Source organism: Natrix helvetica (assembly GCF_964273705.1).
Source record: "Natrix helvetica genome assembly, chromosome: 5".
In the NCBI taxonomy this organism is placed as follows: Eukaryota; Metazoa; Chordata; class Lepidosauria; order Squamata; family Natricidae; genus Natrix; species Natrix helvetica.
The window spans coordinates 39,851,776-39,863,264 of record NC_138551.1 but is presented as its reverse complement, the minus strand read 5'-3'; the positions used below and the strand labels follow the sequence as shown (position 1 = coordinate 39,863,264).

The window sequence follows — 11,489 nt, the reverse complement described above, 5'->3', positions numbered from 1 at the left end:
TTAAACATTAATATAGAAATAGCACTTAAACTTATACACCACCTCATAGTGTTTTACAGCACTCTTTGGATGGTTTACAATGCCAGCATATTGCCCCCAACATCTGGATCCCCATTTTATCAACCTTGGAAGGGTGGAAGGATAAATCCACCTTGAACCCTGTCAGGATCAAACCTCAAGCTGTGGGCAGAGTTAGCTTGCAATATTGCATTCTAACCAATGCAATATATTGACAATATAAATATAAAACTGTTATATAAAACGGTTTATACAAGGGGAAACTGTTATGATAAATAATATAAAACTACTTCTATAGTGATTTACATTACAAGCAATTTATTTAATGGCTGTTATATCCTTTCTTAATGGTTTATTAACAAGTCCATGAGCGGATTTTAATGTGATCCAATATGTTTCTGTGAATTCAAAGAATGAAGTCTTGAATTTCCCTTTACTGATGAATGATACATTTTGTCTGAAATTCATAATTGTTATTATTTTGTTTCTTTAAATTACTTCTTCTGATTTATACATAGTGATTGCAACCAGGGGTGGGATCCTACCGGTCTAACAACCAGTTTGCTAAGCTCGTGTGTGCACAATTTACAGAGAAATCACCTTCTGCATTACTGCTGAAGAGGAAAACAGCTGAGGCCAGCAATCCACTCAGCCGCGCCTGTCAGCTGGGCTTCAGAGAAGGGAATATAGGTGAGTATAGCGCAGGGGCAGGTGTGGGGGGGGGAGGCCCAGCTGAAAATCGGAGCAAACTGGTTCGCTCTCAGCTAATAGTCACAGCTATCGGTTTCCCTGAACCAATAGAATCCCACCCCCGATTGCATCATCTAAAATGTGTATACCTTTACACAAATTGGGTAAGTTGCCCAATTTGCTTGAAAATCAGCAGGATTATCAAGTGTTGTACATTTCTAAGTCCAAGTTTCCCTAAACATACAGTGATCAGAAAGCAGAAATTAATACACAAGTAAAAGTAACTTGTAAAAATATTACTTTTTTATGAAATGCAAATTATTTTGTTATATCTCTGTATCTTTAATAACTGAATAAATCAAAGAAACAAAGCATCATTGGTCACATTGACCTGGAGGGTAATGGAAGAACATATAGGCAAAATAATAAATAATTTAGAATCATAACAGGCATCCGCTTATTCTCAGAATTTGGGAGTCACAAATACTTTTATTTAGTTAGCTAATTTATTACTGCAGAGAAACCATTCTTTCACGGTACAAATAATAAACTACTAATCCTGCTCTGATACAATTTTATGGCAATCGATGCAGGCTAAGATGGAAATTTAACGTATACTTTCTAGAGCAGTGGTTTCCTAATTTTTTTTGACTGCACAACTTTTCATAGTAAAAAATGTTTGGGCATACGTCCAGAAGATATACATGTTTATTTCTAATTTAAATACTATAAATGCTACTCTATTAATATAGTATTCACCACATAAAATATATCCCAAAATAGAAATTAAAACATGAATTAAAGGTGAAATAAACAATAGTTTGATATTTTCATCCAACATCCCAAGGAATTGTCAGAGTGCAAACACACAACTTTGGAGACCACTGTTCTAATGAAAAGATAATTTCTTGCTTAATTCTTAAAGATAATATAAACTATTGAAAAGTTATTCAGATATAAATTCAATTGGTGCCTTTATTAATTCCTCTTTCCTCCAACATAGGAGAGCTGTTAGTCTATAGTGGCAAAAAAAATCAAGTCTGTTAGCATCTTATACAGATAACAAATTTAATTGAAAGTCATAAGCTTGAAAGCTCATGAATGCTTGCCTTTTAATAAAATGTGTTGGAAAAGATGCTACCAATTTCCTGATCTTTGTCTCAAAAACAAGAAAATTGCCACAGTATTACATAACATTTTCTAGAAATGTCATCCATGAATGTGTGTGGATGGGAACTCTTGTGGCCTGTCCATGAAGTTTATAGCAACCTCTTTTGACCTAACAATCCTAATAAGATTTTTATGCATTATGCAAATTTCATTGGAAAAGTGTACACTTTTAAACTCTAATGCAGTTTTGCAGGAACAAGATTTAAATTGTTAATACGATTACAGTAAATACAAACACAAACTAATTCACATTTCATGGCAATTGTTGATTAGAGTAATGTAAATGCACCCAGTTTATAAACCATGTTTATTGGTTGTAACATTACATTGCAATACATCCAGGAATCATACTTAAAATATTAGCACAGCAAATGAATCCTATCTGCAGACACCTAAGGATTTGACTTACACAAATCTCATAATAAGGCTCACTTCAGTGTGAGAAGTAACTAAAATTCTCCCTTTGAAGCTGCAATCTGATCTAGAGGCAGAATTCTTAATTCCATCGCCTACTTCCAATGTTCTGATCTGTACCTTGTTTTGCAATGTCACAACCACCTCGGCAGAAGAGAGAAGGCTTAAGGAGCTCGGCTGTTTGCCATCCCCTTTCCATTTAGAATTACAATTATCAGAGACACAAATATCTGGCTTCATCTTTTACGAAATATATATTATGCGGACAAGGGGCAATACTTTGCTGTCTTAAATTCGAAAGCCTGGTATAAATCAACTAGACAGGCTAAAGCAGAATGGGCCAAATCGATTATCTTCCGTTTGATCTCTTATATTTTTTTAAAAAATAAATTCTCGTAACACACTTAATCTTTTTTTTTTTTCCCCTTAGGGAGTTGGAAGAACGCAGTACGGTTTACAAACCGCAGTTTGTTCAGGAAACCACGACTGGGCAAGCGTTGCGAAAATACAGTTCTGAATGTTTTCCCCTCCTACTTAAATCCTCCGTCTATTTTTATTTGGTTCTTTAGCCCAGCAAAGCAGTTTTAGCATTCATTTCGGACTAATTAACGCCCCAGAAAATTAAGTCCCCAGAAAAACGTCGCTCAGACTACGGAGGACGGTCTCAGAGCAGAGTTAAGAAAAGTCTGACGATCGAATCGTTACAGACTACATTTCCCAGGACACACTGCGTCTTCTCCGGAACGAGTAGCTGGAGCATTTCCGGGCCAATCTAGCATGGCTTCTCTTGGAGTAACCGGCTGCTTTAGAAGCGGGAGGGCAGCTTTGTTACTTCCAAGGTGCCTGCCCAGAACCTCGTGGGGATGGAGGGGTTTTTGCGACGGCTCGGGTGCAGGTGAGTTTTGACGGCGGCATCAGGTAGTGGCCGCCCTTCTTAGGTGTGTAGGGATGGCGGAGTAGGGGAGAGTGCTCCGACGGGAGCAACCTCATTAAAAGGATACGATATGGTTGCGTTAGACCCAAGAGTCTCCAAACTTGGCAGCTTTAAGACTTGTGGACTTCAACTCCCAGAGTTCTCCAGCCAGGTATGCTGGCTGGAGAATTCTGAGAGTTGAAGTCCACAAGTCTTAAAGCTACAAGTTTGAAGACCTCTGCGTTAGACGCTCGCCCTTTCCTCTCCGCTCGCAGTACTGGATTTCATGCGCTGCCTGCTTCAGGCTGCGGGATCCAAAAGACCATTAAGTAGCAGCCAAGAGATACAGTAAACTTTGCTGTCATTGCTCACCGTCCAGATTTTTGCAACCCCATCTGAGTTGCTCAGTTCAGGCAGCCACGACTGTTAAGCTATTGGCTTACTAGAAGTCATCTGGAGCAGTCCTTGTGAGCAGCAAAAGTTTGAATTGTGGTGATGGCACAAAGCAAAAGGAAAACAAGTCATCAGGATTTTGGCAGATGAAATATGGAAGTTCTAGGTTACAGGAATTGAAGCACACGACCCTTGGAAAACGTCAGACTGGAGAAAGTGTTTATTTGCCAAGCTGAAATGATTTCTGTCAAGACCAATGTGCCTTAAAGCCTTATTCATCTCAATGGGATCAAGTTTCAGTTCATTGGGTTTATCCTTTTTGATCACATTGCTAAGTTGGCAGTTCAATTGATATCAGTGGGAAATATTTTTCACTGTTTTTATTGGAACATCTGACTTTATGATAGTAGGATGTAAAAATGTAAAATCTAACAGTGAATACAGGAAGCTGCTTACTCAGGCTATTTTTATACATCGTAATGATATATACTATGTTAATGTGATTATTTTTTGTGTGTGCGGCTCTTCTGGATCTCATACCAAAAGAGAAGGCTTAACTGAAATCTTGATTTAAAAAATGCTGTTTTGCTCAGCTGGACTTACTAATATGTAAGTGTAGTGCAAAAGGACAATAAACCTAAGGTCTAAAAAATGATCTTTCAGTATTATAATTTTTTATGAAATGTATATGTGTGTGTGTGTGTGTGTGTGTGTGTGTATGTATGTATGTATGTATGTATGTATGTATGTATGTATGTATGTATGTATTTGTGTTACAACCCCTGGTATGCCCAAATATGGGAGGAAGCTCACTACTCCCTCTTTCTGTCCTTCGGCTCAATACAGAAAACCATCCAGGCAGAAAACCATATTTTTATTTTTAATGTTGCCTTTTTATATTTGTGTTGTATTTGTGCTGATAAATAAATAAAGGGAGACTAATATAGATCTATTTCAAGCTATTTAGCTCTCATCAGCTAGCCATACCCTTTCTGGGATTTGAACCTGGGCTGTATTACATATTAGGCAGGAGTCTTAGCCACTAAGCCACAGGCTCTCCTCCTTATCAGCTGAGCCAGGGAAATAGGTATGTATTTGTGTTACAACCCCTGGTATACCCAAATATGGGAGGAAGCTCACTACTCCCTCTTTCTGTCCTTCGGCTCATTACAGAAAACCATCCAGGCAGAAAACCATATTTTTATTTTTAATGTTGCCTTTTATATTTGTGTTGTATTTGTGCTGATAAATAAATAAAGGGAGACTAGTATAGATCTATTTCAAGCTATTAACTCTCATCAGCTAGCCATACCCTTACTGGGCATATTTGGGCATACCAGGGGTTGTAACACAAATACATACCTATTTCCCTGGCTCAGCTGATAAGGAGGAGAGCCTGTGGCTTAGTGGCTAAGACTCCTGCCTAATATGTAATACAGCCCAGGTTCAAATCCCAGTATATATAGTCATGTCTACACTGATGCTTTCATGCATGCTGTCATCTCATGATGTCATGGTCATCTAGGCATCAGTATAATTCTGAACAATTTGTTCTTACAGTTCATGAACCTGAAGTCAGGTCAGAATTTAGTTCTCTGAGGTGTGTTTCTTTTGCTTTATATGGAATACAGCAATTTGGGCCTGGATGTCTGCTGCTAAGCAAGGCAATTGTTAAGTAAATTGCATCTGATTTTATAACCTTTTTTGCCAAACTTAAGCAAATCACTGTGCATCACTGCAGTTAATCATTTAGTCATTAAGTGAATCTGACCTCCCCCATTAACTTTGCTTGTTGGAAGCTGGCTGAGAAGGTTGCAAATGATGACCAAATGACTCTTGGTTGCTACCAAGTGCTTGAATTTTTTTATCATATGATCATAGTGATGCTGTGACAGTTTAAGAGCAAAGAACTATTGTAAGTCACGTTTTCCAATACTGTTTTAACTTTGAACAGTTACTAAATGATTGTAAATTGAGGACTACCTAAACTAAACTGGTATTGTGCCTTCGTCATGTGACGTATCATGACTCCCCCCCCCCTTCGCTAAACCAGGCGGCATGGCTAGTGCGTGACACATCTAGCCCACGGGCCACGAGTTTGACAGCCTTGACCTAGACAATCCTTTAAAGTAGGATAGTGTTCTGTGACTGATTACAGACCTCTGGGTAATAACCAGGTGTGGTATAGTGATTTATTTTATATTTCACTTTTTATAAATCTAAGCCATTTTTTATCCATGTCTCCTTGGATAGATTACGGGAAAATTACTTTGTTAATGGTATCTTGGACTCCAACACTTCTTTAATAAAGATTAAAAATGTGTATGAAATGCCTTTCATACTATTTATTTGTTGTATAGAATTAATTTAAGAAGTATGAAATCTTTATACTTGTGCCCTTCATCTGTGAGGGAGGTGCAACTTCCAAGCCAGTACCTGTTTGGGATTGACTGTTTTATATCCTTGAAATCACTGTTAGAGCCACAGATTATATAGTGTCATCTGCAGGTGGATGGAAAAGTCTACCCCAATAGCTCTTCTATTGTCACTTTGATGGGGAAAATAAAAAAACAAGATATGCCAGGGTATACTATATATCTTCCAAGATGACACTAGAATGGGACACAATGTGAAATAATGCATTTATTTTTCCTTTCTCAGGATTAGTGAGATGGAAAATACAAATTAAGCAATACAAAGTGTCTGCATCTTGTCCTGCATTTCCAGAATGAACCTTGCAAGCCATGGATTTCTGTTTGTCCCCCATGGCTTCTTGCCTTTTATCCACAGTATGATATCTCTACCCATAAACAACCTATACTGGTAGTACAATTACTTTGTATTTATTTGTGCTTACCCCCAGTTGCATATAAGGTTTTAACCAACAGTTGATAAACTTTTAAACGTTTTTCCCCTTCATGTTATAATGTAATGTTTTGCTGTTGTGTTCTAGCATTTATGTATTTTGTGTGAACTGCTTGTTTTACAGAAGAAACCAAAACTGATGTTCCAAAGCCTTGTTTCATGGATGAAAAAGTTCAGAACTTGCTCTCCAAGATGACAGGGCTGGATTTGCAGAAGATTTTCAAGGCAAGAAAACAAGAGCGTAAGCCTCCTGTATACAAGGTCATGACAGAATCCCAGCTGGAAGAGGTATTTCAACTGCTATATGACCATAAATAGAAGATGTGTTGATTTGTTTCTATGTAATTACTTACATGATTTCCCCCCCTTAGGCTTCAGCACAAGCTGTTAAGAAGGCTAAAGAGTATCTGAAAATGCCTCCTGTACTGAATGAACGGGAACCAATTGATGATGTATTAGCTGAGGACAGGATAATTGATGGATCTGAGCCCTATAAATACGTATTTACTGATTTAACATATGACATCCCACACAGTGTAAGTCTTTTAGATACCCATGGTAATAACTCTGAAATGTAGAATGGCTTAATTCTATTTTCAGTTTTACTGATAGGCAGTGTTGTACAGAGAGCAGTACCTTAATAGCTTATTTTTAAGACTAATTTCAGTGACCGAGGCTTTTCATATGACTTATGGATTTATGAGAAATCAAAGTTTTTAAAAGCATGCCATTTTGTGACATTGTATACCCATAGCATTTAAGATTGAAAAGTATGGCTGAGCCATAAGTTTAATTTGGGTTAGCTCTTTAGTTATTTTCTTTATTTTCCCAGACCTGAATTGCCTTTTATTTTTTCTTTGCAATAGTCTAGAAGAAATCAAATTGATGCATAATGAACATTTAGAATTCATCTGTGCAGTATAAGGCTCTATATGTCTCTTGTACAGTTAGCTTTAAAATAGACTACAAATAGTCCCGAATTATGACCAAAATTGAGCCCGTTTCTGTTGCTAAGGGAGATGTTTAATGGATTTTGTCCCACTTTACCACCTTTCTTGCCATAGTTGTTAATGAATCACTGCAGTTGTTAGTAACATGGTTGTTAAATGAATTGGACTTCCCTATTGACTTTGCTTGTCAGAAGATCACAAAACATGATTACATGACCCTGGGACACTGCAACCGTCATAAATTTGAGTCAGTTGCCAAGCATCTGAATTTTGATCACATGACCATGGGGACGCTGCAATGGTCGTAATTGTGAAAAATGACCATAAGTTACTTTTTTCAGTGCCATTGTAACTTTGGACAGCCACTAAATGAATTGTTGTAAATCGAAGAGTACCAGAGGTGGTATATAGCAGATTCTGACCAGTTCTGGAGAACCTGTAGTTGAAAGTTTGAGTAGTTCGGAAAACCGATAAATACTACCTCTGACTGGCCCTGCCCCCATCTATTCTCTGCCTCCTGAGTCCCAGCTAATCGGGAGGGAATGGGGATTTTGCAGTAACCTTCCCCTGGAGTGGGAAGGAAATGGAGATTTTACAGTATCCTTCCCATGCCACGCCCACCAAGCCACGGCCACAGAACCAGTAGGAATTTTTTTTTGAATCCCACCACTGAGGAACACCTATATTAATGTTTGCAGAACAGATTGGAAATGGCTACTGAATTCTACATGAGATCTCAGTGCCTAATTTTCTAATTTGTAACTACCTTGTTTCCCTGAAAATAAGCCCTCCCCCGAAAATATTGCAACACAGCAGCAGCCATGAAGTGACCAACCTCGCCACTACCTGCATCTCAAAAATAATGACCTCCCTGAAAATAAGGCCAAGTGCTTATTTTGGGAGTCAAAAGAAAATAAGACCCGGTCTTATTCTCAGGAAACATGGTACCTTATGTGTTTGTAAAGGCAAGAATAAGTTGTTATAAAAGAATTGAGGCAGAAAATTAGTGTCTAAATTTTCCCATTGAAATAACAGCATTAGGGTATTTCAAGTGAGTCCTTTGCCTAGATATATCATTGATATAATCTTTTTGTATATAAATACAATATATGTTACCCATTCAAATAGCTGCTAGGGATTTTCTCAAAAGCCAGTTGATATTTTAAATTTATATTAATTCCTGTCTACTTTAAAATTAAAAGAATTAATGCCACTGTGATAAAATTGTAGCTTACCTATCTTTTATTTTTCAATTTCAGGAGCGATTCATTGTAGTTCGCGAAACAAATGGAGTATTACGTAAGGCCACTTGGGAGGAACGGGACAGGATGATACAGATCTACTTCCCAAAAGAAGGCCGTAAAATTGTCCCTTCGTCTATATTCAGCAATAAAAATGCTGCAATGGTAAATACAGGAAAATTAATTTTCTTCTCATAGTCTTTAGACAGACGTAGCTGGCTTATCAGATGCTTATTTGGGGACAATTGTCTAGCATTATCTTTTAAATTATTAGGCACCTAACTCCTGCTTGTTAAACTATAATTTAGCATGTGAATAAGAATACGGGAACATCTTCCGTCTCAGTCTTATATTCTTGTTTAACTGGACTAAAAATAAATTGAAGTCGATTTAAGGTTTTGATTAGTAAGTTGATACTAAATAACAGGTATGTAGCGCTAATACTGGAATACTAATGGTTCTCTGGTGGAACTAGGGAAGTTTACCTTCATTTGAACACTTGATTTACATACCTGAATTGCTTTTATTCCTGGAATCTTACTGCAGAACTGAGCTAAGCATTCTCACAGCTACTTTATGGAAAATTCAAACCGAAGTATTTGACATGAAATTCCATTTTTCATATTTGTACAATATTTCTTGTTTTAGACTATGTTTCTTCAGGACCGTCACGAAGAATTCCTTGATCGCTGCCTCCTGCAGTTTGAGCCAGATTCAGCTGACTATATTAGAGTGAGTTATTGCTCAGTGGAGAGGTGGAACTTGGGAACTGCTCACCAAAATACCGTAGAATAAAAGTTTGTGAACTCTTTAGCATTATCTGTAGTTGTAGTAGATCTGAACTTCATTTAAACCTTATTAATAATTCTGTCTGCACTATTCCTTTATGTATTTTATTACTATCCTATCAGAGTCCAAGCAACTCCTGTTAATTTTAGACGGTGTATAAACATGTGTGTTCATTTCGGGGTTTGGTTTATAGGGGACGTACAGTATGTACATTAAGATTGTACTAAGAGGTGTGATGGCAAACACTGAGGAACCCTGTGGTAGATTAGACAACATGTAAGTGGCCTGCAATTCATTTGCTATACCTGTGGTTATTAGTGACCTCCTGAAGCATGCTCTGCAAATCACTGCTCAGAAAGACACGAGTTCAATATTTTCAATAAGTGCATGATACAATATATTAATTTTGATGGCATTTGTTTAATCAACTCATTCATGGACTAAGACGAGGGCACAGATCACCTTGCAGCTGTAGGATTTTATGTATATATGTCTGTATGTTTAGCAAAACTTTGCTAAACTTCACTATTGTAGATTTCTGGAAATAAATGTATTATGATTTGTAAATATGCTTAAATATCTGAACAGATTCATCAGGAGATATATGAGGATATTGAAAAACATGGAAAATACGATCTGCTCCGTTCAACAAGATATTTTGGTGAGATGGTCTGGTACTTTGTAAATAGGAAGAAAACAGAAGGATTGCTGCTGGATATGATCCAAAGAAATTTGTAAGTACTTTGGTAAGCCAATATTTCTGTATGAAAGGAATTTACTGAACTGTTTAACTTGGCAATATTGTATTAAAAATGAGCCATGTTTATTCATGTTATCTATTCAAATTGAAAGCTAAGCCGATTAGTACTTTTTGGAGGTTCCCCAAGAAATTCCACTGCTCTGGTTTAGACTGTTAAGTTTTTTCTTTGGTTGACATTGGCAGTTTCTTCTATGCAGCTGCTGAAAAACTGATTTCTGTATAATCCCTAGAAGTTGAATTTCAATTGAGAGCATATTTTTCTTTGTAGAAAAAATGTACTTCACAATTTTAGATTAGAATTTTATTGCTCTTTAATTTTCTCTTGCTACTGTTACAAGTATTTCATAAATAATTATCTGATTTATGGTGTGTCTTCGTTCGTGGCAAAAAAAATGGATTACTAAAATTTAAATATTAAGAATTGGATTTGAAATATAATTTTAGTTACAGAGAAGCTGAACTTTTTTGAACTTTTATGTGCTACGTAGTAGTGACTTATTTAAATTCATCAGTATTTCTTTCACTATAAGCTAGTAACATAAGCAACCTCCCACACTCTTAATTATCAGAATATTCAAATTAAATATATGAAACTATTTGTTACATATTAACTTCTGAATTTCAGGTTTGAAGATGCTGTAAGTTTAATTACCCTTTACCATATGCTCCATCCTGATTGTGAATCAGCAAGAGAGGCACAAGAACAAGATATCCAAGGGATAGATTTAATTAAGGTATAATATACTTTTTATGAATGTAAAAAAGTTGACCATAGAAAAAGCATACATTAGCATAAGCTGGGAGTCACAACTTTGCATCTTCCTAGTGGCTGTTGGAAATAAATGCAGTTTATTCATATTCAGAATTTGTTTTAAAATTTTGTGTAATTCTTTTCAGCTCTATTAGCTATCAGTTCCTTATTAGAAGTTTAGCCACATAAATTCATCAATTGTGTTAGTATAAGAGTCCAGGATGTTATTTTCAAAATCATTGGATACCTGATTATCAATTTGGTTTTTTTTACAGGCATTTGCAAAGGCAGAAACATCAAGAGCCAGCTACATTGAACTTGTCCTACAGGCTTATGAAACACTTTCGCTGAAGTCTGCAGCTTCACAAAGTGACTAGATCAATAAAATCATTTAATGTCAAGTGTATGGGAAAGGAGGAAAAATGTACATAAAAAGAACATTTTTATACCAAGTATGATAAAAATAATTATTCCACAATTTCCTCAGTACGCCTATTTTTTCATCTTTCTTTTAAATCAATCTTATTCCTTTACA

General features: G+C 36.5%; 1 protein-coding gene across 2 annotated transcripts; it reads left to right on the top strand.

Moving 5' to 3' along the window:
* The first annotated feature begins 3,027 nt into the window (after positions 1 to 3,027).
* MRPS22 (mitochondrial ribosomal protein S22) lies at positions 3,028 to 11,432 on the top strand. 2 transcript variants are annotated; one of them, XM_081953682.1, is made up of 9 exons: positions 3,073 to 3,187; positions 6,260 to 6,421; positions 6,588 to 6,751; positions 6,835 to 6,999; positions 8,673 to 8,819; positions 9,303 to 9,386; positions 10,032 to 10,177; positions 10,829 to 10,937; positions 11,230 to 11,432. In XM_081953682.1, exons 3-9 carry the CDS (start codon positions 6,623 to 6,625, stop codon positions 11,329 to 11,331), a joined length of 882 nt encoding a protein of 293 aa, XP_081809808.1. In that variant the 5' UTR covers positions 3,073 to 3,187; positions 6,260 to 6,421; positions 6,588 to 6,622; the 3' UTR covers positions 11,332 to 11,432. The 2 variants fall into 2 exon arrangements, with proteins under 2 accessions (XP_081809807.1, XP_081809808.1); XM_081953681.1 differs by lacking the exon at positions 6,260 to 6,421 and having other exon boundaries at positions 3,028 to 3,187.
* Positions 11,433 to 11,489: the final 57 nt, after the last annotated feature.

Excerpts from the sequence above, each read along its gene's own strand:
- MRPS22 (XM_081953681.1), top strand. The coding sequence starts at position 3,070 with ATGGCTTCTCTTGGAGTAACCGGCTGCTTTAGAAGCGGGAGGGCAGCT. Across the intron at positions 6,752-6,834 it reads CAGAATCCCAGCTGGAAGAG|GCTTCAGCACAAGCTGTTAA; the intron begins GTATTTCAACTG and ends TCCCCCCCTTAG. Across the intron at positions 9,387-10,031 it reads ATTCAGCTGACTATATTAGA|ATTCATCAGGAGATATATGA; the intron begins GTGAGTTATTGC and ends ATATCTGAACAG.